This window comes from Camellia sinensis, chromosome 11 (genome assembly GCF_055761805.1).
Source record: "Camellia sinensis isolate YWXY chromosome 11, ASM5576180v1, whole genome shotgun sequence".
Classification (NCBI taxonomy): Eukaryota; Viridiplantae; Streptophyta; class Magnoliopsida; order Ericales; family Theaceae; genus Camellia; species Camellia sinensis.
This window is the reverse complement of record NC_138971.1, coordinates 127,585,278-127,611,104: the sequence shown is the minus strand read 5'-3', so window position 1 is coordinate 127,611,104 and position 25,827 is coordinate 127,585,278. Positions and strand designations below refer to the sequence as shown.

Below are 25,827 nucleotides of genomic sequence, written 5' to 3'. Positions count from 1 at the left end.
AATGGGGATTAGGATCCCTCTAAGCTTCATCACCTGAAAGTGGTTAACAACTATAACATATAGCAGAGTGAGAAATATTATACTGAGAGTATAAAGCTATAAAAGTCGCCATGGATAATTATTTGGGCTAAACAAAGATTAGTTTGGTAACAGAAATACATAAATCATTTAAAATGACAGAAGTATAATGCATAAATCATATAAGCAATATCATAACTACGGTACAGAACAGAACAGAACAAGTGTGTGGACTCAAGAGGTGGCTCGTATAAATTTTAGGGGTGGCTCCCACAATAGTATAGCACTAACCTTCGCACAACACTTTGTTCAGAGGGTCGGTGGTTACATGACAACAAAAGGTCACTTAAAGTGACAACATAACAAAATAGAGGGTCACATAAAGTGACAATTCAAAGGGCCAATGGTTATTTAAATCCCCCAAGGCATGGAACCTCCATGGTTGTACTTACAAAATATTTATGCTAAACACATCTAATAAACAGTTATATTCATGAGTTTTCCTTTTCAAGCAAGTAGGGTTCAGTGAACAAATAATATATTTTAAAAACTAATATAAGTTGTAAAACATAATTTACATAAAACAATTTATGGTAGCTCAAAATATAATAAAACTCACCTCAAAATTGATCATTTACTCTTACTTCTGACTTCAGCTCACTCTCTCATATATCCATCGATTGTTAGTCTTGTGATTTTATTACTGTGCAACTCACCTATTTATAAGTAAGAAGACCATTACTATGCAGCACTATACTGCAGTATGCAGCACACCACATGGCACCATACTTCCTATGTGGTTTCTTAAAAACTATTTGCACAAGTTTCACTATGGCCCAAAAAAATACTATTTTTTTTTTCCTTTCAAAGATTAAGTAAATATATTTTGAATGTCACATATATAGCATTCTTTAAAATGATAATAATAAATATATCATGGATGGCATGCCCCAAACAGAATGCTGTAATCATAAAAGATGTATAAATATAATTAATCTCGCTATATATATGTAAAAATTATTAGAGTGTTAATTGTATTTGCATGTGGAGTTCATCCTTCATATGTTGTTTTACTATTGGTTGGTGATATCATATATCAATAATGACGTAATATCCACTATTATACGAAATTTTTATTCAAATTTTGTAAAAATTTGATTTATCTTACCATTATATAATTTATTTTATGACTTAAAATATGAATTTTTTTACATTATCCATGATACACTAGTTACTCGCAATACTTTCATTTCGATTTTACTCGAAATTAATTATAAAATTTTATGTGAAATACTTTTATAACAATTTATTTAATTTTTTGTACTTAATATTAATTTAAAAATTATTATTATCTTTTTATTGTTAATTATGAAAAAAAAATTATAATTATAATTAATAAATGTCTTTCTTGATTTAATTTTTTTTTACTCCACTACTATTTAGCATAATTATATTTAATGCATGTTGCTTTTGGTGCCGGGGAGAGAGAGGAGGGGGTCCACTCTTTTAAGTAGAGAGAGAGAGAGAGGTCTACAGTCTTTTGAGTCCTAACACTAACACTCACTTATAAATATCACAATCTCACTTCTCTTACTTCCAAGTTCCAAGTTCCAAGTTCCAAGTTTAAGCTACCTATACTAAGAAGCTTTCTTTCTCTTTGATATCATAGTTTTCTGTACTGTAGCTTTCCATGGAGTTCCACCTCCCACCTATCCTTGCATTTCTTTCTGTGAGTTTCTCAACTCCCAAATCCTCGTAACATATAAAGCATTTTCTTGGGATTTTGTTTTGTACCCTCCTCCCCTCGCGCGCTCTCTCTCTGTCAATATGTATATATATATATATGTAATTTTTTTTTTCTTTTGCAATTTTGAGCGGTTTAATAAACAAAGATGGGTAGAATTTGAAAATAGTTTATGCTGTATTTGGTTAGGAGATTTAGAAATGAATTTAGAAAGGAAGAAGAAAAAGATGCGTGAAACTAAATGAAATATATGTATATTTTATTTATATATCTATCTTTTCCTTTTTTCTTTTCAAATCTTTTCGCAAATCTCCTAACTAAATACAATTAGAATATTTTCAAAAGCACTTAAAATCGTTGCTAGATATGAAATTTTACAGTTAGAAATTTGAGGAGCATTCTTGAAAAATAGAAAAAGCGTGAGGAAGTTTCGTCTGTTATGTTGTGTGCTTTTAATAATTGAATATATATATGTTGTATATCTATTTTGGATAAATTACATTTTACTTCTTATAGTTTATCTTTTGTGGCAATTTAGTTGTTGTTTATTAATTTTACTTTTGAATTTTTTATATTATATCAATTTAATCTAATTGATAACGCTGTTTACAAATTGAACTAAAATTAAATTGCAAAAATAATTCATTCACACTCCTCAACTAAATGAGGAGTTTGTGTCCAATTTAAAATGGTCTATCTCTTTTAAATGGTGCATTATGCCTTTTATTTTTGTCCAATTTCTTATTAAATGTTATTAATTTAAACTAAACCATCACAAATATGAAAAATTAAAAAGTAAAATTAATACAATTGAATCTATATGGACTAAATTGATATAAGAGACAAATTACAGAAACCACGGATATAATTTGTCCATGTATTTATGTCTCAACAAATGTTGTTTAACTTTTCTTTACTTTAGTTTATGTTTTTGAAAACAAAAAATAATGAAAAGTTTGAAAACAATCATCATTCATATCGTTTCCATTTTTGTATAAAAATAAAGAAAATTTAGTGAAACATTCCTCTCTAACTTTGAGGTCCAAGATGTTTTTTTTATTAACTAAGGTTCCTTGATGAAATTTCTATGTGATCATACCAGAGAAATTTCAAAATTTCTTTATGAAAATTAAAATTTTTCTTTACCGAGATCGAAATTTCTCTGAGTCCAGCGAAATTTCTCTGAGTCGAATGTTTTTTGTGAAAATATTGAAGGACCTTAACTATTATGAAAATATTGTATGTTCTTTATCTTATAAAATATAAATAACATGGATCTTAAAAAAAGATCCCCTAACAATAATTTATCAAAATTTGAAAATAATTTTTTTATTGCTTCCTAAAAACAATTATTTTATATTAAAAAAATCCTTAAGATAGTCTTCAAAAAATAATTCACCTAATAAATAAGTATTTATGTAAGTTAATGCAATTTTTTTGGTATTCAAAGTGAGAAGCTAATTAATAAGATTTTTATTTTTTTTATACAGTTAATGTTGGTGGTAAGTCATGCAACTCTATCTCCTGAAGCATACTGGAACTCGGTTCTGCCAAACTCTCCTATGCCTAAGGTTGTCAAGGATCTTTTACACCCTGGTTAGTCTTCCATTCCAGGCAGTAATGATTTAAAATTTTTTGAGATTGTAGATTAAATATTAAAATGAGATTTTATTTTACTAAAATCTTTGTAAAAATGAAGGCTAAAATAATATATCTATATATAGAAGAGGCTCTTTGGTTACCATGGCTTGTATTTTGACCTGTTTCTTCCACATTTGCCCATAGTTGTCTTTACTACTTGACTTTTTTTTATTGTTCATATAAGGTTTGTTTTGGAATTGGCCCATGTGAGTTGGGCCCAGCAACGCCTACCCATCTATGTACCTTTGTATTATTTATCTATTTAATATAAATTTTGACAAATTATATTTTAACCCCTCAACTATTATTTTAATATCTTAAACTAAAAATTATATCACTAATTAACTCTATCTATTTTTTATTTTTTTTTCAATTTAAACCTTTAACCAAAAGTACCCATCATTTTTTTAAAAAAAATATGAAATAAGTTAATTAAAAATTTAAAAACTCGTAAATAATTTTTTAAAAATCAAACTAAACAAATTGATAATATCATTTAAGGTATTCCATTTAGAATGTATGTGCAAGTGATACATTTAAAAAATTTTAAAAATTAATTAAAAAAAAATTATTTAAAATAAATAAAAATTCGAACAAAAATGTACACATGAATTTGTTCTCATTTGTTTTTAGTGATTTTTTTAATAGTTTAGTCCTTTAATTTTTATTTTTTAGATGTATTATAATCTTAAAAGTTTAAAAAAAATTGAATAAAGTACAAAAACATTTATTAAACAAATGAAATTCCGTCTAAAAATAATTTTAAAAAAATCGAACCACACAAAGTAATTTGTTAGAAGATTTGCATTTTGAAAATTTAAATTAATCACAATAATAGTCCACACCTTGCATAGGTCTAAAAATAATTTAATAAAATCCAAACCAAATGAAAGTGTAATGTTAATACCACATGATCATTGGTGTGTTATATCACCATTCGATTATCCCATCCTAATCAAACTTAATAAAATAAAATAAAAAGTCCACTCATTTGAGCTAAATCTTTGGCTCATCTATTTATTCCATAATTGTACCTTACAATAGAAATAAAAAATTCTATCATTTATTTTATCTAATTTTGTAAGAAAATAATCTTATTTTTGGAGAAAAAATTCAGGTAGTGGAATGGAATGAGATGCAACAAAACGAGGTGCAAGGGAATGAAATGATTATTCTTTTATCTTTTTTATAGAATTATTATTATTTCTTTTATAATGCAATTTTTATTATTTTTTGGAGTGTATAAAACATAAAATAAATTTTTTTTAAAAATTATCATATTGTTCCATTTTATTTAGTAAAAGTTTGGAAAGTTGCTAAATAAGCAGCGTATTTGTTACAAGTTGTCACATCATTTCTCTATTTTTCTTCACATCTTTACGTAAAAAGTCAATAAGTTAAAAAATAAGCAAATCCCAAACATCCACTAATCAATAAAACATTGAAATCAAAGGCCATAGTAGCTAGGGGTGCAGTTTGGGCGGGCTCAACTTAAGCAACTCGAGCCTAGCCCGAAATTTTTTAGGATTTGAACAAAATATTTTTAAATTTGGTACGAGTTTTGACAAAAATTCAAAAGCCTGAATTAAATTTGGTCATGCTTAAATAAAGATATCAAACAACCCGAAACCCGAATTAAATATATAAAAATAGTGAATATACATATAAATTATTAACCATTAGATGATTTTAAAATAATTTAGATTCTTAGATCATATTGAATATACATTATATATATATATATATATAAGTAATACAATACAAATTTTTATTTATTTATTTTTTCTGACTCATAAATTGTAAAGACCCTCATAATGGCATCTCTATTACATTATAAAAATTATTTGTTTTGATGTTATTAATTATTTTATAAGAATAAAAAAAATTGTAAATAGTCTAATTTTAACGAATTAATTAACTTAGATGCAGTAAAATAATAAAATAAAAAATTGAAATTTATGTACAATTCGAGTAATTTGGATAATTCGGATTTAACTCAGGTCGGGATTGGTCAGACAATCTCGAATTACAATTCGGACTTGGCGAGTCTGGACAGCTGTCAACACAACTTGACTTGAGTTTGAACAATCTCTCAATCTACCTCAATCTATCCAAGTTGCACCGCTAATAATAACCCGTGCCTTACACGGCCTTTCATACTAGTACATATACATATAAATTTTCTCGAGAAGCCTTGGACTAGGGCTGAGTGGCCTAATTAATGTTGAGCAAACTCTGGCTATAGACTCCTTTCCTCTTTGTCATTTTATTTTTTTAACTTGGTAACTTTCAACAGTATTTGCTTCCATGTAAAACAAGGGGCAATTGTGAAGGAGGCAGTTGCTCACCAGTTCATGCCGTTGTTTGAGTTCTATTTCACTGATTCGAATAATTTATTTTGATAAATATTTTATGTATTTTATTCATATAAAATATTAAATCGATCCGTTAATCGTAACATATGTAATTTATCACGTTTATCAAAAAAAAAAAAACAAAAAAAACAAGAAAGTGATGATTTGGTGGTCAAGATGCAAGAGTGACTCTTTAGCAGACAAGAGGTCAAGGGTCCAAATTTCACTACTGGCTATTGGGGTGCAAGACTCACGGTCATTAATTTTTGAATCACTAACTCTTTGCTATTATACTTTGACGGTATTAAGGTCACGCGCTGACTTACCTTGTTTTGAGCATTGTTTGTGAATTTTTTGAGTTTATATGTCCTTATTTCTCTGAAATTGGGATTACTGATGTGTATTTAGCACAACAATGACTGTTGTACCTTAATTTAAAGTGTATTATTGGTTTATTTTTATGATCTGAACCGTTCATTTTGAAGGATTTGTTGAGCACTTCATGCTTATCAAAAAACATATTAATCGGATATCAATAACTAATGATCGATAACCAAAAAATAAATAATAAGTTTTTCTTTTGAGAAATAGCATAAAATACGTAATTCGATCATACAGTTATTGATATCCGATTAATATGATTTTTGGTATGCATAAAGTACTCAATAAACCTTACGAAATGAACGATTCAGATCATAAAAATAAGTTCATAATGCACCTCAAATTGAAGCACAACAGTCACTGTTGTGCCTTAGACACAGTAGTGATCCCATTTCCTATTTGTCTTATTGATAAATAGAGATTTTTATAATCACGCTAAAAGATAATTAATTGTCATGCATTGATTTGTCCACTAATTTTTTTACTCAAACAAACAGCAGGGAATCATTAATTGAACGGTGATTGGGCATAGTTAATTTCATCTCAATTTTCACCTAAATAAGAAGAGAACGAAAAAAAAAAAAAAAACAAACAAACAAAGATAGATGAAAAACATATGAGCCACTACCTCCTCCTTCTCCACTCCATCCTCCAATCCTCACAACTTGTTTCTCCACTAAAGAAGTATGTAATGACATCGATGACAATTAATTAAATGACACTACTAAATAAATTCTTTTGACCACAACACTGCCAACAACCCTTCATTTAAATCATGGAGAGAACAAAGAGGTAGGAAAGAGATGAGAGAAATAGATAGAAAGGAAAGAAAACATCACAAACCTCATAATTTTATCTTCTTAATTTGTCGATGCAGGGAAAGGAAAGCCCGTCTATGGCGGCGTAATCAGCGCTGGCCAAGTCAATTACGGTTTCAGTGCTACTGAGGATCAACTCCATTATAATCCCAACGTCGTTCGTTTCTTCTTGGAAAATGACTTGAAAAAATACACACAAATGACATTGCAGTTCACTAAAACCACCACGTCAACTACTTTCTTGCCTCGCCAGGTTGCCGAGAAAATACCCTTTTCATCCAAGAAAATGCCACAAATTCTTGACTACTTCTCGGTGAAACCCAACTCCAAGGAAGCCAAGGCAATCAAGCAAACAATCAAAGAATGCGAAGAGCCTGGAATCAAAGGAGAAGCGAAATATTGCGCGACTTCACTAGAGTCCATGATTGATTTCTGCTGTACCAGGCTTGGGAAAAGTATCCAAGCAATCTCCACAGAAGTCAAAAAAGAAAGCCCTTTGCAAACATACACTATTGAAGGAGTGAAGAAGATGGCAAGCGATGCAGCCGTAGTGTGCCATAAGCAAGACTACGCGCACACGGTGTTTTATTGCCACACGACACAAACCACAATAAAGGCGTACAAGGTTTCGATGGTAGGCGTCGATGGAACGAAAGCAGAAGCAGTTGCAGTGTGCCATACCGACACATCGGATTGGAATCCGAAACACTTGGCCTTTCAACTGCTCAAGGTCAAGCCAGGGACTGTTCCAATTTGCCATTTCCTTCCTGAGGATCATATAGTTTGGGTTCATAACTAAGATTGATCTTTGCAAAAAAGAGTCATCACTACTTGTTTAATTAGTTTTTTATATGTTTGTTTTGGTTGTTTGGATTGTCATCATAGTCTGAAAAACTCTACTCAGACATATATGTCGTCTTTACATGTCTGTATGTACTATAACAACTCTCCCACCCACAGATGCATATGCATATGAGCTTGACATAAAGGTGGCTTGTTTTTCAGTAATAATAGATATGTTGTCCCTGCTGTTTAGCACTACTTAAACTACTCCAAAATGTAATAAATGCTATGCGTTCAAAATTTATATCTTGATAATTATTCTGAAATTGAGGTATGTATAGCCGATTTAGTGATGCTGCTGCGCGGATTGCGCAGCAGCAACTGTTGTGCGTCAAAATGGGCCCATTTCGGGGCCCATTTTGATAATCCAAACCGTTCATATTTTAGAATATATCAAGTAGAACATGCCTGCAAAAAATCAAGTTAATTGGATATCGTTTACTCATTCATCTACACACATTTGTATCTATAAAAATAAGGGTCCTGTTACGTTTCATGAAAACTGTCATGAAAACCATCTGCACCGTTGGATCATGAGACACATACCTGATCTAACGGTGCAGATGATTTTCATGACAGTTTTCATGAAAATTCTTCATGAAACCTAGCATTTCCCTAAAAATAAATAATAACTGTAAATTAAAGCATTAAAATGAATACAAATGTAAGTGGATGAATAGGTAAACGATGTCCGATTAACTTAATTTTTTTCAGGCATGTTCTAGTTAATGTATTCTAAAATGTGAACGGTTCGGATTATCAAAATAGGTCCTAAAATCGACCTATTTTGACGCACAACAGTTGCTGCTGCGCAATCCGCGCAGCAGCATCACTAAATCCATGTATAGCATATTTAAAGTTGGTATGATATGAATTATATATGTGACAATAAAAATGTACCTCATTGATATAAATTTTTAGATACCTTTTTGGATTTTTTTTTTTTTTGTTGATTATGTAGCATTATCATGCTTAAGTGCTAATAATTATAGGTAGCCTATATTTCTTTGGGATATTTATCAATAAATCTCATCTCACAAAAAAGTATTCCAATAGTACAAGTTTTTTTTTAGTGATCTGTTAAGTCCTATTAGTGGAGACTTTCTTTTTGTGTGGTCTTATTTTTTATTTTGATAGTATTTTGGTAGACAACTATACAATTTTATTACTGTGACAGGTAAAATATAATACTCCAATGTGACAGATATTAATGTGACACTCCAATGATGTGACACTCAAAAAAAATTAAAAATTCATTAATATACTCTTCCTAAATGTGACAACGTGACGGGTATAATGTAACATTCCAAAACTTAAAAAATAAATAAAAAAAATCTTTAGTATACTTTTTCTAAATATGACAACGTAAAACATGACAACATAACGGGTTTGATGTGCCCTATAAAAAGAGAGGACTCATGTATATTCCAAGTCTTGCTTGTTTCTTACAGTATCATCTTTCGAAGTTTCAAGCAATTCTGCCACCAAGCTTGGAAATATACATGCCCTTATGGTTCTTACCATATACACTAAGTTGATGTAAAAAGTTGTCACGTCTGTTGGTTTTCCCAAGGACGAAGTGATCTGGAGAGGAGAAGAAATTAGGGAGCATGTTCGTAGATTTACTGACTACTAACTTTTTGATGGCAGTTAAATTATATTGTGCAGGAATATTGCTTGAAATACACAACTTTGTATTTAGTTCCATTGCATAATCACAGACTAATTGCACGAGCCTAAAGCAAATAGAACTCTAATGCTGTGTTTGGTTGGAAGATTTAGGGAGGGATTTGGAAAGGGAAACGGAAAAGGTAGGTGAAATGTGAATAAAATATGCCTATATTTCACCTAGTTTCACACACTTTTTCCCTTTTCTTTTCCAAATACCTCTCCAAATCCCCTAACCAAACACAGCATAAACATATTCTAAATGTTAAAAAGGGACTCGTATTTTTTTTCAAAACGTTGATGCAAATGGCTCTCAAAAGATTGCTGTGCACACTACGTAAAATTCTTATTATTTACATTGCAGATAAATCAAGTGCCATCCATGCCCCCCGTTTAGCAAAAAACTTTAGAAACACATTTGCCCTGCTGGTTGTGTATTGCTTGGAAGGTTGCATGATATTTTGTAGTGTGTAAATCATTCCAGCAATGCTGGCAACTCAATTCAGCCAGTTTTGGATCTTCCCTGCATCCTTGTGGTGTAGTAGGCAAACTTATGTTCATGATAAAAGTTATTCAACATGGAAGTGTGTGCTATATAGTTGATTGCGTTGTTTTATTTATTTATTTGTTTGTTTTTCCTTGTGTTTTTGGCAAGGAAAAACAAACAAATTATGTTTTGTTTGATACATGTTTTCATTGCATTGGTATTGCAATAGTCTATTTGTTGAAATTATGTTTTGTAGTGTGTGCTATTAGTTTCTTGCATTGGTATTGCAATAGTCTATTTGTTGAAATTATGTTTTGTTTCTTACATGTTTTCTTTGTAACATAATTGCTGGAGAGAAGCAAATGGTTTAAGCCACTTGTGAGTGGTCCTTACTCCCTCATATTATATTTTTGTTTTATTATTTCTGTATAATATTTGCTTATGAAATTTGATGTGTTTCAGTTGTTATTATTATTTTCCTGTCCTACATTTTCTAGTAATTAAGAATTTAGTCTCATTTAAAATTTTGACATTAGCTCTCCATTGTGCCATGAATATACATTCTCTATCTTCTCTTTGGCTTCTCCCCAGTTTTTCAAAAAAATCTGACCGAATAGTCCATGTAATGAGATTGTGCCATGCAGCCTTTTTCTCATTTCACGGCTCAGATCATGCTTCAACTCATACAGCTTAAAACATTGTCGTTTGGTCCCATATACAAAACTAACGAAATCCCCTTCTTCCCATTTCGTACCCTTTCCAGTGAGCATGCCCGCCTCCCACCTCCGCTGCCACCCACCCCCGCGACCCCAAAGAAGAACGAAATTCAAGTTTGAGATGGGTGTCCATCCACTTTTCTGGGGTGCATCTAGAGACACCCTACAAATAAGGATGGCTCACTTCTTTCCTAACCATAATTAATTGTTCAAAACCTCTAAGATTGTAGACCTATCTAGAAGCTTTCCATTATATTCATATCTAGGTTTTTTTTTTTTTTTTTTATCACAATTTTTTGGTTAGCTCCAGCATCTATAGCAAAATTTCTGTACTTATGCTAACTTGTAGGAATTAAAGTCGATTTATGCCATTGTTAGTTTATTTTATATTGTGAGCATGTGGTTGTGATTTTTTACCATTTTGTTGTTTTTTAAATCAGTGTAGTGCTGGAAGCACCAGCCAATGTGTTCATATTTTTCTGTGATAATGCTGACATATACTGCAATCTGTCCCTCTCCTTTTTTATATCAAAGACAAAATTGATAATAGTATCCTTTTTCAACCATTGAGAGGGAGGGCTCTGGATACAACCATTGAGGCTGTAAATATAGCATTTTCTTTTTTCTTTCTGTCGCGATTCAGCCTTGGGAGGAAAGAATGAAGCGTGCACATGAGCAAGGAACACTTGTCCACCTTTCAAATTTGGATCCAGAATATACTTCAGGAGAAGTGGAGGTAATGTCCATATTATTTGGCAAGATCGATATATTCTGCATGACTCCTGTGTCAGTTTTCTTTTGCAATTTTTATAGCACATCTAGATTTCTACAATGCTTCAATCTAGGGTGGGTGATTTTATCATCATTATTATTATAATCATATAGTTGGTGTTCTTTTGAAATTTATGGCTACATACTATCCCTAGTTACAGGATAATTCAGACTTTCGTCGGTATGACATCAAGAGAGAGACTCAGAATTTTTTTCAAAGGCTTAGGGCACATTTGACAATGTTGTTAGAAACAATGTTTGGTTAGCTATTTTGTTGCTGCAATGCAAGTGCAAAGGGGCAATAGTTGCCAAAAATTGTGGAAAAAAGGCATGTTCACTTGTTTATTAAACATCCAAATACACAGATGAACAGAGACATGCGTGACTGGTCGATCGTCACTTCAAATCCCATTACGCCAAGGGACAAGGCTTAGTGCGCAATGCAAATTTATGTGTTTTTTTTCGAAACACTCGATCAAGAAACTTCCAATATAATGTGGAAATGCATTCAGATCTGTTTCAAAGATCTAAGAGCATGTGTTTCATAAAGCTTTTGAAAACTTATGAATGCACTAGGTTTCTCCCTCTCAATCAAAAGATGCTGGAACTCATGTTTCCTCTAAAAAGAAAACCTAAACCAAAATCTAATTGGATTGAAATCCATATGATCGTCTTCAAGTGTGCTTAGCAGGATCTCCGATTTGGTCTTCAGGCTAAAATGCGCTTCAGGTGGTGGTTGTAGAACCTCTGCAGAAGACGAATTATCACCTTTGCTCTAGTGGACTTTAAGCACACTTTGAGCAGAACTTACACGTCTTTGTACAACACCCTTGTAGTGTGCTTGAGCAATCCCTAGAACTTGGTTTTCTAGCTTGTTTTTCATTTATTTGCAACACTACAATAACAAGACAATGTAGAACAATGCTTTGAACACCATTGTTTCCACTTAAAAAACAAATGCTTTTAGCTTATGCCGTGCTCTAGTTTTTCGGGTAAAATTTCTATGGTGAAGAGCCTGGTCAAGGTGGCCCTATTAAAGAGAACATTTCAGGACTTCAAAGCTCATGTGATGGTGATCTCGTCCTTAGTTGTAGAGCAATAGATCAAATGGAATTGGCAGGTAATCAGGGCTTCGTAAGAGATGATGGATGGTACTCCTACCATAGTTCTAAATCGCGGTATCGGGTAACGTAACGGTATCGATCGCGGAGTATCGGTATTAGTAGTATCGACCAGTATATATCGGGTATCAGGCGTCGCGGCTGTGAAATTTCAAAAATCATTAGCAATCCCTCTAAAACTCAATTTTATGCATTTTTTGACTCTTTTAACCTTAATTTATCACATTTTAATCAAAATTTTGATATGTAAAGGCACTTTTGACTCATTTTAAACTAAATGATATGTATTTATTTTGGTCTCAAGCTTTTATTTGGCATATATGTTAAACTTTTAATATAAAATTGATGTGGAAATATTTTTTTACTTAATAATATATATAAAAAATTATGTGCATTTAAAATATATTGAGTTTCTGAACTTATATATTGTGCATTTAAAAACAATTGCTCTTGAGTTCTATGCCGATAAAGTTAAGGTACTAATACAATACTAACCTCCACCTCTCATCATAATGTTAGATAATTTTTCAAAGAAAATGATTAAATGGGAAAAATATGATTCAGAATTTGGTGCACATAATGTTAGACTTTGCAAAGAAACTAATCAACACATAGGAGACTGAAATAGAAAAACAAATATAAAGGTTAATAGGGATCTGCAGAGCTTTGCTTCAATATATATAAATGCTCCTAATATATATATATATAAATATTTGAAGAATCATAAATATATATTAAAATATATCTCATTGCCATCCCATACCATAATATAAATAAAAAATAACCACAGAAAAAAAAAAAAAACAAAAAACAAAAAACAAATTATAAACTGAACACAACAACTTAACAAGCAAAACCATAACTTATTCAACCAAAAGAAAAAACAAAGCATGACAAATACAAACAGAGCACGAGAGAACAAACCTTCAACGAAGAAGCTTGAAATCGGTGATGGGTTTGGGTTTGCTTTGCTCAATTATTTTTGCAGGTGCTTTGCTCCATTTTCAGCTGTACCGGACTGTATCGAAACTATATCGCTCACGTATCGGATTCAGGCCGATACGTATCAAGAATCGACCGCTACAGACGCGAAATTCATTCTCACTAGTATACCGGTGAGTATTCGACTCGGCACTCCAATTTTCCGGTACGAACCGGCCGGTACGGTACGAACCGGCCGGTACGGCACGTACCGGCCGATATTTAGAACCTTGACTCGTACTCTAACTTTAGTTGCGATCTCTAAGCGGGATTTTCAGTCATCTATCCCTTTCTTTCCCTAGCAAGTGAAGAACAAGTGTTGAGCAAGTGAAGTGCCCCATAAGGTATAAGGGCGAGCTATATGTATAAATTTTGTGAGTAGCCATTGAACCAAACGTTCCAAGTCAATCCAATTTGCCTCTTGTATAGGTTGGGCGCTTTAACCATTCAGCCATTGATGCAAAGAAACTCAGCAAGTGAACTAGATTTTGGTATTCCTTTTCGACCTTCTATTTCTTTCGTTAAAGGAGATTCGAGAAAAGATGGAATAGGAGGATGTACTTTTAGAATGAACAATATACGGGTTGAGAAGAGGGAGTTAGCGAAGTTAGACAAGATTGGAATGGGCATAGGAACATGAATTAACGTACCAGATTGGCTAATGCTCCCAGGTTGATGCGATGTATTCCACCAGTAAACTAAAGACTTGATTATTCGTATATTGATCGGTCCAACACGGATTGAAATAAAAGTCGATTCAGCCTATTTTATGCATTTTGAGGTGAATACCAATTACGTAGAGCAAACGACCTAACTTTTTTTTGGTTTAACTAGTAAAGCATGCATTTTCAAATTTGAAGTTGAATAAGTTGCAAATAAGTGGAAAGAAACTACAACAAGTTGGGCCTTGAGTGATGAAATTTTTTTGTCTTCAAAGAGCTAATTTCGTCACTATAGATATTTGTGAGGAAATATTTTCGTCACCGGTTTCGTCATTGAATGTTTATCACTAAAAACCAACGTGACGAAAAATAATTTCGTCACCAATGAAATTACTTCAGCGACGAAATTTTTTGTCACCAATAAAATAACATTTTGTCGCCAAAAATTCTCATTTTCGTCACCAAATAGTTTTTCAATACCATATTTATAACTTTAGTTGACGAATAAATTTGTCACGTATGTTGATCATTGATGAGGAAATAATTTCGTCACAATAAGATGTAAAGATGACGAAATTTTTTGTCTTTAAAAGTCATAATTTTGTCACCAATAAAACAATATTTTGTCGCCAAAAATTCTCATTTTCGTCACCAAATAGTTATTCAGTACCATATTTATAACTTTAGTTGACGAATAAATTTGTCACGCATGTTGATCATTGATGAGGAAATAATTTCGTCACAATAAGATGTAAAGGTGACGAAATTTTTCGTCTTCAAAAGTCATACATAGGTGACGAAATATATTTCATCACAAATATATATATACGTGACGAAATTTTTAGTCACCAAACAACAAAATAAATAAAAACTTTCATATATTAACTGCAGTAAATTTTGTCACAAAAAAAGTTTATTGGTGACGAATAATCACTTTGTCATAATAACAAGTACAAATGACGAAACAAATTCATCACTAAACTTGTTCCATATTTTATATTCAATTTAAATTATTATTTCACAAATATCCCTGCTCATATCCCAATAGCTTTTTAATTGTACTAAGAAATCCAGTAGCTATTATACAGCACTCCACAAAAAAATTCACTAAATAATTTATTTTATAAATCAAAATATATCCATCAAACAACCTTAATAATAATCCATTAAGTATCACAAAAAAACCATCAAAGTAAATCCCAAAATAAACTAACGTGGAGTCCACCAAAAAAAATCAACACTCAATCTTAATTTGCAACTACAACTAAGCATCAGTTTAGGAAAAAAATTCAACAGTTGATCTTCATTTGCAAGTATGCTTCCGAACGTCATCAAAACCAACCTACAAAAAAAATAAACAAGGCAAACATTAGCAAAGAATGTATATATATAAAGTTTATTATAATAGCAAAGTTTTATTATAAACTTAAAGCCAAATATCAGAAACTTAACAAATATACAGAACTGTTCTCAAGATCACAAGCTTGAAGTTATTTGAATAGAAATTAACAGAGATTAACTAAAAAGATGAATACCATGCTCATTCCCACCCATGGGCTTTGCAATGATCACCTTAACATGGCAATTCACTGTATCCCTAGAATTATGCTCGGATCAAAAACTGGCTGTGACCCACGGACAGCAGCCAAACCAGTTATAACACTACAACATCTCATGGTAAGAACCAAAGCATGCAGTCAATGAGAATGGGAAGGAACAAATATTGTGGCTGCTGCACAAATGGGATTTAAAAAAATTTTGAAGAGAGAGAGAGAAAGCAACAACCTACAATGCAAAAAATGGAAAACTGGACCATTAGCTTGGTGAGTTGTGACAGCAATGACCAAAATGGATGTAGATAATAAGCTTATTATTTTTAACATTAGCATTAAAATGATCTCATGTACACAGACTAGATGCTTGTATTGGTCTCTCATCATGAACACCAATAGTTGACTTGCAACTATCATACACACCAGAGTGAGCAGATCTCCTATATGCACCTGCAGTAGCTGAAGATATAGCAGAGGCATCAGATGTAGTAGGTGCAGCTGATATAGATGCAGCTAATATAGATGTTGATGAAGCTAGATGATCAACTAAAGCTGGATGAACTTGAGCTAATGTTGATGAAGCTAGATGATCAACTGAAGCTGAAGCTTTATCAGGCCCCTTCAAGCTGAAAGGTGGGAGACCAACTAAAAGCTTGGATTGAAGAAAAAGAAAACGAGACACAGGAAGAGATTTGGTAAAAATATATGACACTTGATCAGAAGAAGACACATGACGAATAAGAAGTTGCTTAGCTGAAACTTTTTCGCGCACAAAATGATAATCGATCTCGATATGCTTTGTCCGAGCATGAAACACAAGATTAGCAGCAAGAGAAAGAGCAGACAAGTTATCACACCAAAGCACAGGAACAGAAGAATGGCATATATGCATATCTTTAAGAAGCATGTGAAGCCAAGCAACTTCAGCACTTGCAAGAGCCATAGCCCTGTATTTGGCTTCAGTAGAAGATATAGCAAAGGCATCAAATGTAGTAGGTGCAGCTGATATAGATGTTGATGAAGCTAGATGATCAACTGAAGATGGATAAAATTGAGCTGATGTTGATGAAGCTAGATGATCAACTGAAGCTGAAGCTTTATCAAAGGTTCCTAACCCTAGCAAGGTAGGGAACTACCGTCCTAAATAATAAAACTTGTGTGGAGCTAGTGAGACTTGTGGGTTGAGTGATGTTGAGCATATAAATATTTTTTTTTTCTAATGTTTGTTATACAAATTGGCAAGCTGATACATATTATGAGGAAATTTTTTGTTTGGTGGGTTGAGATGAATGTGAGCATATATTTTCTTGAGTGTTTTATGTGTGATTTGAGAGTGTGGATTGAGTGGCTAAGGACTATACTGTGTTTGTTCTCAACGTATTTTGTTCTTTCCTTTTGGTCCTAACTGATGGTTGTTATACTACTTAAAATGGGTCTCTCATGTGTTTAACACCCCCATAGCTCTCGTTATGTGGTGGTTGAACATATGTAATCCTATGTTTGAGTTGGTGTATCTGCTGCTTGGGTTTGCTGAAACTGGGCAGTGGTTGGTTCTAGTATACCTACTGCTATTATTGAGGTTCTATGCACCTTTAGCTGAGCTATACTGTAGGGCAGATGCAACTGTGCTATGGTCTAAAATCTGGGACTATTATAGTGAGCTATTTGTTACTGCTGTACATATTGCTACTGTTTGATTGGTTGGATCTGCAAATCCTGATGGAGCCATGTAGTTGGTTGATGCTGCCGTAGTTGGTGTATCTGGTTGCTATTGGCTACTACTGTTACTATTGGTATTACTGCCTTTTCTATTGGAAAATTTTGCTACAGCTAGAATGTTGTTTATTTTTGTCTTGTACAGTTGGTTATTTGTTGGAGTTTTCGGATGCTCCTCCTAAAGCAAAGGCAGATAGGTGTCTTAGATACAAGTATTGTAGTTCAATATCTGGCTTCATTGTGCAGCCAGTATTATTTCACATCTGATTAACTATTTTCCCTTGAATCAAAGGCTTAATCCAAAATCTCTAAAGAGCATTGTACGTAAAATTCTCTCTTCTCAAACACAACAATATATTATTTGATTAAATATTTGTCCTTAAAACTTCTGACACCCCCTTCATGAAGTTCTCTTTTGACATAATTGAGATCCTACATCTATATCTTAAACTTCCACCTCACCACAAATCTCCAGCAGGACAAATACATCAAGGCATGAATTCATTTTTCATGCAACTTGTCCAAGGGTTCAAATATGAGGAATAGGAGCTCAATTATGCGCTAAATTGATGGTCCTTAGTCAACATAAATTTTTACCAAAAAAAAAAGTAAAATCACAATTGATCTAGCAGGCGTATAAACGTCTGACGTTGGAGTGCTATCAGTCTGAAGGGAAAAAAATTTGAAATTCATAGAGGTGTGTTTGATTTACTTACCAATCAAAAAGCCTGGAGTATATTGTCTTTGCCAGGGCATCACGACTTGTGACAGCTGAAGCTGGATCTAGTGGTTTTGTAATATTTCCATCTGGAGTTACTATCACACGCTTGCAAAGTGAGTCTTCAAGTGCTTTCTCATCACACCTGGATATAAGCATATTAAGATGATATAAGTATATAGTTGAAGTCTTGAAGATGTACCAAACAGTATTTAATAGGTCAAGTTGATTAGTGTTCTGACATGAGTAGCTCTGCAGCTGTTTGAAGATGGTAGTGTGCTTTCTCATCTTTCAGTTTTGAAGAATTTGTTTCATTCCTTTTGACGAAGTCAATGTTTCCAAGATGAAGTATTGCAGCTACCACACGGAATATAGCATCCTACAAAAAAAATTAAAATAAAATTCATTATATTAATTTGGATTCATAAAATGGCTCATTTCAATAATTTTCTCTGTTTTTGCACAGTGGATACACACACATACACACACACGCATCTGCTCGTCCTCGCTGACTCCTACAATATCCATGGCATTTCTGGTCTCCAGATATTCCCTTGCATCATCCACATTTGCCACTTCATAACAATTGGTTTGATTTAGATAGTGGTATGTTTTTGGGTCTCCTAGTTTGAATTTCTTTGCATCCTGGAATAAAATATTACTGTTAGCTCACTATATATGGTTATTGTGCGTCATGCCAGCAGTGATTTAGATTCGATTGCATAAGCTCACTTCAGGTGGGGCTGCACAGAGCATGTAAAAGCAGTGGTAGTTCCTCTCTGGGTCAGAGACTTGGCAAACACGCGATCTTTCAAGAAGATATGTTCGAACTGCAGCTCTAGAGATCTTCCCATGCTTGTCGAATTGGATCTCTACAAATTTACCAAAACGACTGGTACAACCATTCAGTCATGTAAATTTTCTTGTAAGTCAAACCATAGAAGTAGATAGAATGAAAAATAGGATATATTTGAAGGAAAAAAAGCATCCAAATTATCTTAGGATATATTTGGAGGAGCAATTAATCATAGAATGGAAACAAATTAGTTACCTCATTTCTAGCAATTGCTTTCTCCGTAGCTTCACATAATCCCTTTGTATCCTGACCACAACATTGCAAAGTCAGCAACATTTGGACTCACCACAGATCCCTGTCATAAAAGAAATATAATCACAATGCTCCTTATTGCAGGGCCTCACTGTCCCGGCATAAGCACAGTTAGTCTACACAACCATCTAGATGAGATGTAATATCAGTAAAATAAGCATTTTTCTTGCTTTCACATACCACCAACAAGGGAACAGAATATTTGCAGAGCAAGCACATAACATTAATTATCATACAACAGGAGAAGTAACAGTGTGTAGGATTCTATTATTTTGATTTCTTCTATCACTTTTTCTCTATGCATTTTTTGAGAGAAAGATTGGGGAAAGAATACACTACAGTGAGAAAAGCAGGTACCATAACAGATAGAGACAGCAATGGCATAAACATTTTTAGAAGTGGAACCAAACTATTTGAATATGGAAAACAGAATAGCACAAAAGCAAAGCAGTATTAGTATAAAGATGTTACAAAAGAATTTAAGAAATACCTCAATTTGCCATCCATAAACCACAAATACATCCAAAGAATAACCATCAGTAGTTGAGAACACGTGTGCCTCACGGATGTTAAGTCCTTTGTTAGAAAGCAAAGCAGAAAGCTAGAACAAAATGGGACAGAGTTAGAAGCCAACAGTTGTGCAAAAAATAAAAAAAGAACAAAAAGAAAAGATAAGTCTACCAAATGGATGCAAGACTTCTGCTTTCTCTTTTCTTTTTTTTTTCCTTTCAAATTTTCATTTGATTGCTTACTTCATTCAGGACGTAACTGCATCTTCAAAATGGGAGGACTGCAAACAACTCGTTGAAGATAGACAAGAGACATGGTATTACTTGTCAAATATTGAAATGTGAATTTAAGTCATTAGAAGAAAATCTAGAACTTGTTCACATCTCTTTCTATATATGTATATATTATTTCTCTTCTTTCAGGAAATTAAAATTGTTGTATAGCCTTAATGGTTTTGTGTTACTTTACATTTCCACAAGAATTCAAACCAGCATTAGTGACATGTACAGACACCTGTTCACCTGAATTTAGTGTTCATGTGTTTGGCACCTATTTAGATATATGGAATCCTGCACCCTGTACTTTCTTTTGAAACATTCAGAAGAATGTACATTTGGTGCCACTATTTCCATTTATTAGGAATTTGCTGCAGCAATACTATTCCTCTCCTTGTACTTTGATCATTCCTGATGCTTTAATGGACCCATGTCCTTTTTTGTTGGTTATGTACAGATGGATGGGGGAAATGATTGACAGTAATGTGTTCTTATTTATCTACCAAAACAACCCGACCATAAACAATCATGCTTGGTAGCAACTACATGTTATGACTTGCTAAGATGCCACATTCTGTGTCTGATGCCCTGTATCCATGTTAAAATGTAACAATTGTGTATATATCAAGAAATTGCACCCAAAAATTAGTTTAATATTGTAGATCAAAGTATTTGCAAGCCTACCCTTTTATTATTATTATTATTATTATTATTATTTTGAACTCCCACAAACTTCTATGAAATAATTTTCTCTCTGCTCTGTTTTTTGTCATGAACTAGCATTATCACATGCCCTTGTGCAAGTTCAATGTGGAAGAGAGCTTCTTCAGGGAGATCTTTGAGAAATACAAAACAGAACTGAAAGAGAAGGCAAAGGAGAAGGAACGAAAGCGAAGGGATGACAAGGTATCCAAAGATTTCTGTCTAATTGTAGTTAAGATTTTTCTTCTCATAAATTATGAGCCTTAGCATTTTTTTTTTCCATTTTCGGCATAGCATTTTGGCACTGTAGATACTAACATTTACTTAAAACTATTTTTGCATGTTTGCGTGAGGCGCAGTTGTGTATAATTCAGTTTTCCATACAGAATCTGATATTATTCAAGTATTTTGCCATTATGACTACAATTCTTTGTTAGAATATGGCAATATGCTCAGTAAAAGTTGTGTTTTGTACCTATTCCTGTGCTACTTCAGTTCGCTTTGTCAAACACAATATTCTAATGTAGAGGTGGGGTGAGGCTTTAACGTTGTGGTGCAAGTGTCTGTTCCTTATATGGATCAAATTTTTTGCTTAAGCCGAGAATTTTAGTCATGCATGATTGATGCTGAAGCAATCTTCCTTGAGGAGAAAAAAGTAGTGCTTATTGTTCATACTGCAGTACTGTTCACAGAATTGCAGCAATTTCTGCTCACATGCACTGTAGCAATACTGTAGCCCAACATTTGATTATCATTGCATCCTCAGCAGCAATACTATTGATCTCCATTCAACAAAGCCTTGTCCCTACTGCTTAGGTCGGCTTCATGAATCCTGTTTCACCATAGTTTGAGCTCATTTTGTAAATTACATTACCAAGAAGTCTCTGAAATTTCTTGACAGTGCACCATACGATGTTAATTGGTTGGTTTGTTTTTAAAAAAATGTTCAACAGTAGATTTGATTGGGGTAATACCATTCCGAGCCTTTTGTTTCAGACATTTTCTTGGTATTGATTCTAATGGTTGCACCTACTTTGCTTGCAATTATTTTCATGTTCTAATATTCCTCAAGAAGTGAAATCTTGGTAATGAAACCACTTCAAACAAACCCATTTCAGAAATGAAAGACAAAATTAAACTGAATGGGTAGAATAAACAACCAGAAAGCAAGAGTTCACAGTTGGGTAAATAGAAGAAGGGGTAGAGAGAGAGAGAGAGAGACCGAGAGTGGGAGCGAGAGAGCAAGAGAGTGAAAGGGAGCGAGCAAGAGAGTGAACCTGTTAGCATCGGTGGCGGTGCTGATTTGCGGCGTATGGGGACCAACGGTGCTGAGGATGCGCAGTCGTGAGGCTTGCAAAGAATTTTAACCTTGAAATAGATGTTGCAAGACAAGGTGACAACATAAATGACAAGCTCCACTGTAATTAAGTGACATTCAACAAACCAATTACATGACTGAAGCAAGTCTATTGCATGCATCTCAGGTGAGGCCAAAGAATAAACAGTTGGATTTTAAACTATTGAGCATAATGGTAAAAGATATATATAATCAGAATTTCAAGTTCCATAGATAAGTACCTCTTCCCCCAACAGTTTGACCTGCTTCCCTGCAATGGTGCAATTTTGTATGAGCAAAACAAGAAAATAATGGGCTAAATTCTAATCACCAAAACTGTATGCGATTGTCATAAAGGTGTATTAAATCAGAATAGGCAAAGTTCAAATAATCTGGACACTAACATGGGCATAGTGATTGTGTCAAAAATTGTGTACTGCTATATGAAAAATAAGTGTACATTGATAAAATAACTGGTAATAATAAGATTGCCAGGCTTGAAGTTAGCTTCTGTTACCAAACAAATTTAAAAGTAAAATCACTTACCGGGTTGGTGATTGCCGACCAACCTGAGATAGAAGAGTTTGCTGTAAAGTCAATCGTTGATAAAATAGAGAAAACAGAAGTTAAGAAAGAGATGGAATGAAGAAATAAAGAAACAACCCAACAATCGAAAATTAAACATTTTAGAAAATTCATTTTAGAAAGATGGTTTTAGAAAATTAATCATTTTACAGATGATAATGAGAATAGAACAACACTCACAAACTAAATCCACAATCGAAGCAGTTTTTTTAATTAAAAAAAAAAACCCCTAACTTTAAGCTAATTCCAACAACCCAACACGCAACGCAACACATGAAAAAAATATTGAAACTCCAATACAAAACCCTAGGACAAACAATCACATTAATCGCGAATTTCGATCGCTAAATGATGGGGAAAAAATTGAAAAAATTAAAAATTCACCTCGAGTTTTTGCAAGGCGACCGACTCAGACGCGCCGGTGATGCTCATGAAGGTCTCGATTGCTTCTTGATTGGGTCTCACCCGAAGTCCACAAATTTGCAGAGAGATTGAGAAAGGGTCTTGATTGTATTCTCCAAACTGATTTGTGTGTTTTTTCAGAGAGAGAGAACAAAAGAGGGGTTTACCTATCCTAGAAAAAAAGAGGAAATTTTGAGAGGTACCATCGCCTCCTCCTCTTTTAGAGGCAGATCACCAAAAAATAAATAAATATATAAAAATATTTTTTTGTTTTTTTTTTCAAAATTAAAATTAATTTGAGAACTATAAAAATTAAAAATATATTTTTAAAATTTTTAAAATTATTTATGACTTCATAAAAGAAAAAATTATACAAAAATAATAAGTATTTTTTTTATTTTTCATCAATTTTTTTTTTTAGTTTTCAAAAAAAAAAAATTCCAAACAAGTTTCTGCAAATAAAACCAAACATATTAAAATTGATAATCTAACATTCTTTAGAAAAGTTTAAATTATCTCAAATTAGCCATCTTAACTTACGAGTGTGTTTGGCTTGGTGAGTTCATTTTGTGATCTAATTCGATGATCACTTTAATTTTACAATTCAATAATTAGAATATTTAAAATTCTTTGAAAGTCATAATAAAAACACAAATCACTAAATCACATTATTTCACTAGCAAAACTTTTACCGACGAATAGTGTTATCGTCGCTAAATGTTTAACTTTTTGCCCACGCCAACTTGTCATTGCCAAAAGTAAGCACACTAATAGCGACACTTATTGTGTTGCTAAAAAATAAGCCTCGTAGCTAAAAAATTTTAAATTTTGGCGCTAGTCAATAATTTTGGCGCCTAGTGAATGTTATACTTTTTTAGCGACGGTAGCAAATTGCGTTGGTAAAGATCTACTTTTGCCAACGAAATTGATCACTGCGTCGCTAAAATATAGTTTTGCCTGTGAGAAATTGACGTCATCGCCAAAAGTAGTCGCCAAAAGTGCAATTTCTTGTAGTGGCAAGACTATGTTTGGTGTTTAGTCACTCTGTTTTGGTGTATGTACCTGTAATACAGATAAATAAAAAAATAATAATACTAAAATTAAGCATAAACGGTGAGAGAGGGCGAGAGCAAATGTTTGGTCTTTGGTCAGTCTGTCTGGTGTATGTACCTGTAATACATATAAATAAAAAATTAATAATACTAAAATCAAATTTTTCAAAAGAAAAATTTTAAATTATTGGTGCCGAAAATATATTCTTCACTAATAATTTTATAATTAGTGACAAATTATTTTTCTTGCCAAAAGTCTCAAAATTTTGGTCCCCACCCAAAAAAATTAGAGAGAAAACCTTTGGTGATGAAATTTAATTTTTCCTCACCCAAAATGAAGTATTTATTAACGAAAGTAAATTTCGTCACCTATTATTTTTACTTTTTTATTATATGTGACAAAATTTTATAATTCGTCACGGATTATTCTTATTTAGTGACGAAATTTATTTTCTTCACTACTTTTTGTCACCGTAGGTTACTTAGAGAGCTAATTAACTTGTGTTTTGTTTTTAAAGAGAGAGAGAAAGAGGGGAGATGAAAACTGATAAACAAAAAATGAGGAGGGGGGAGGGAAAGTTAGTAGTATATATTTTTTTTATTACTGCCCAATATTTCAAAACTTTCCATTCAAAATTAGTGACAAAATAATTTCCTCACTAAAAAGTCTCAAATTATTAAAAATTATCAGTGACAAAAATATATTTATCACTAAATGGTCTTAAAATATTTAAAATCAATTTTTTCAAAAAATATATATATATAAAATTATTGGTGACGAAAATATATTCCTCACTAATAATTTTATAATTTGTGACAAATTTTTTTTCTCACCAAAAGTGTCAAAATTTTGGCGCCACCGAAAAAAATTAGTGGGAAAACCTTCGGTGACGAAACTTAATTTTTTCTCACCTAAAAAGAAGTATTTGTTGATGAAAATAAATTTCGTCACCTATTATTTTTATTTTTTTATTATATGTGACAAAATTTTATAATTCGTCACGAATAATTCTTATTTAGTGACGAAATTTATTTTCTTCACTACTTTTCGTCAGCATAGATTACTTACCTAAAACTAGAAAAATAGAGAAATAATTGAATACTACTCGAAGCGACGCGGACGGCACTGTCGATTGCTCGGAGAAGAACGAGGGAAACGTCGGTAGCGGCACTGAAGGAGGAGAACGAGGTGAATGAGGAAAAGGGGCATTGTGTTTTGCGAGAGAGGGATGGGAGGAAAACTGATGAACAAAAAAAACAAAAAAACGAAAGAAAAAAATGGGTTTTGAAGGGAGGGGGGGTTGGGCGAAATTAGCAGTCTACTTTTTTTTTTATTACCATTTCAATTTGTCAAAATTTTTCCTCTAAAATTAGTGACGAAATAATTTTCTCACTAAAAGGTCTCAAAATATTAAAAATTATTAGTGAGAATTCTCACCAAATGATCTTAAAATATTTAAAATTAAGTTTCTCAAAAAGAAAATATATAAAATTATTTGTGACAAAAATATATTCCTCACTAATAAATATATAATTGGTGACAAAAATTTTTATCACCAAAAGTCTCAAAATTTTGGCGCTACTAAAAAAAATTAGCAGGAAAACCTTCGGTGACGAAATTTAATTTTTCCTCACCTAGAAAGAAGTATTTATTGACGAAAATAA

The 25,827-nt window shown here is 32.7% G+C and overlaps 2 protein-coding genes across 17 annotated transcripts; one reads left to right on the top strand and one right to left on the bottom strand.

The window, feature by feature from the left end:
* The first annotated feature begins 1,451 nt into the window (after nt 1-1,451).
* Nucleotides 1,452-8,003, top strand: LOC114274932 (BURP domain-containing protein 3). The gene is made up of 3 exons (XM_082894763.1): nt 1,452-1,747; nt 3,253-3,358; nt 7,016-8,003. The coding sequence occupies exons 1-3, from the start codon at nt 1,709-1,711 to the stop codon at nt 7,753-7,755; spliced, it is 885 nt and encodes a 294-aa protein (XP_082750889.1). The 5' UTR covers nt 1,452-1,708; the 3' UTR covers nt 7,756-8,003.
* Nucleotides 8,004-15,242: 7,239 nt separating this feature from the next.
* LOC145802128 (myosin-12-like) lies at nt 15,243-23,315 on the bottom strand. 16 transcript variants are annotated; one of them, XR_014344511.1, is made up of 13 exons: nt 23,093-23,315; nt 22,670-22,710; nt 22,366-22,394; nt 22,065-22,155; nt 20,053-20,090; nt 19,791-19,901; nt 19,244-19,294; nt 18,925-19,084; nt 18,670-18,837; nt 18,435-18,571; nt 18,191-18,337; nt 15,741-15,990; nt 15,309-15,547 (listed from the first exon to the last, which is right to left on the bottom strand). XR_014344511.1 is itself a non-coding variant. In XM_082894756.1 (12 exons), exons 6-12 carry the CDS (start codon nt 19,835-19,837, stop codon nt 15,415-15,417), a joined length of 843 nt encoding a protein of 280 aa, XP_082750882.1. In that variant the 5' UTR covers nt 19,838-19,901; nt 19,982-20,090; nt 22,065-22,205; nt 22,366-22,394; nt 22,670-22,710; nt 23,093-23,315; the 3' UTR covers nt 15,243-15,414. The 16 variants fall into 16 exon arrangements, 15 of the variants coding, with proteins under 15 accessions (XP_082750882.1, XP_082750876.1, XP_082750887.1 ...); XM_082894756.1 differs by lacking the exon at nt 15,741-15,990 and having other exon boundaries at nt 15,243-15,547; nt 19,982-20,090; nt 22,065-22,205; XM_082894750.1 differs by lacking the exon at nt 15,741-15,990 and having other exon boundaries at nt 15,243-15,547; nt 22,065-22,205.
* Between the last annotated feature and the right edge of the window lie 2,512 nt (nt 23,316-25,827).

Coding starts and splice junctions, on each gene's coding strand:
- LOC114274932 (XM_082894763.1), top strand. CDS start 1,709: ATGGAGTTCCACCTCCCACCTATCCTTGCATTTCTTTCT. Junction 1,748..3,252: donor CTATCCTTGCATTTCTTTCT/GTGAGTTTCTCA, acceptor TTTTTTATACAG/TTAATGTTGGTGGTAAGTCA. Junction 3,359..7,015: donor CAAGGATCTTTTACACCCTG/GTTAGTCTTCCA, acceptor TTGTCGATGCAG/GGAAAGGAAAGCCCGTCTAT.
- LOC145802128 (XM_082894750.1), bottom strand. Junction 19,295..19,790: donor TTTATGGATGGCAAATTGAG/GTATTTCTTAAA, acceptor TGTTGTGGTCAG/GATACAAAGGGATTATGTGA. Junction 18,838..18,924: donor TCTGTGCAGCCCCACCTGAA/GTGAGCTTATGC, acceptor ATTTTATTCCAG/GATGCAAAGAAATTCAAACT.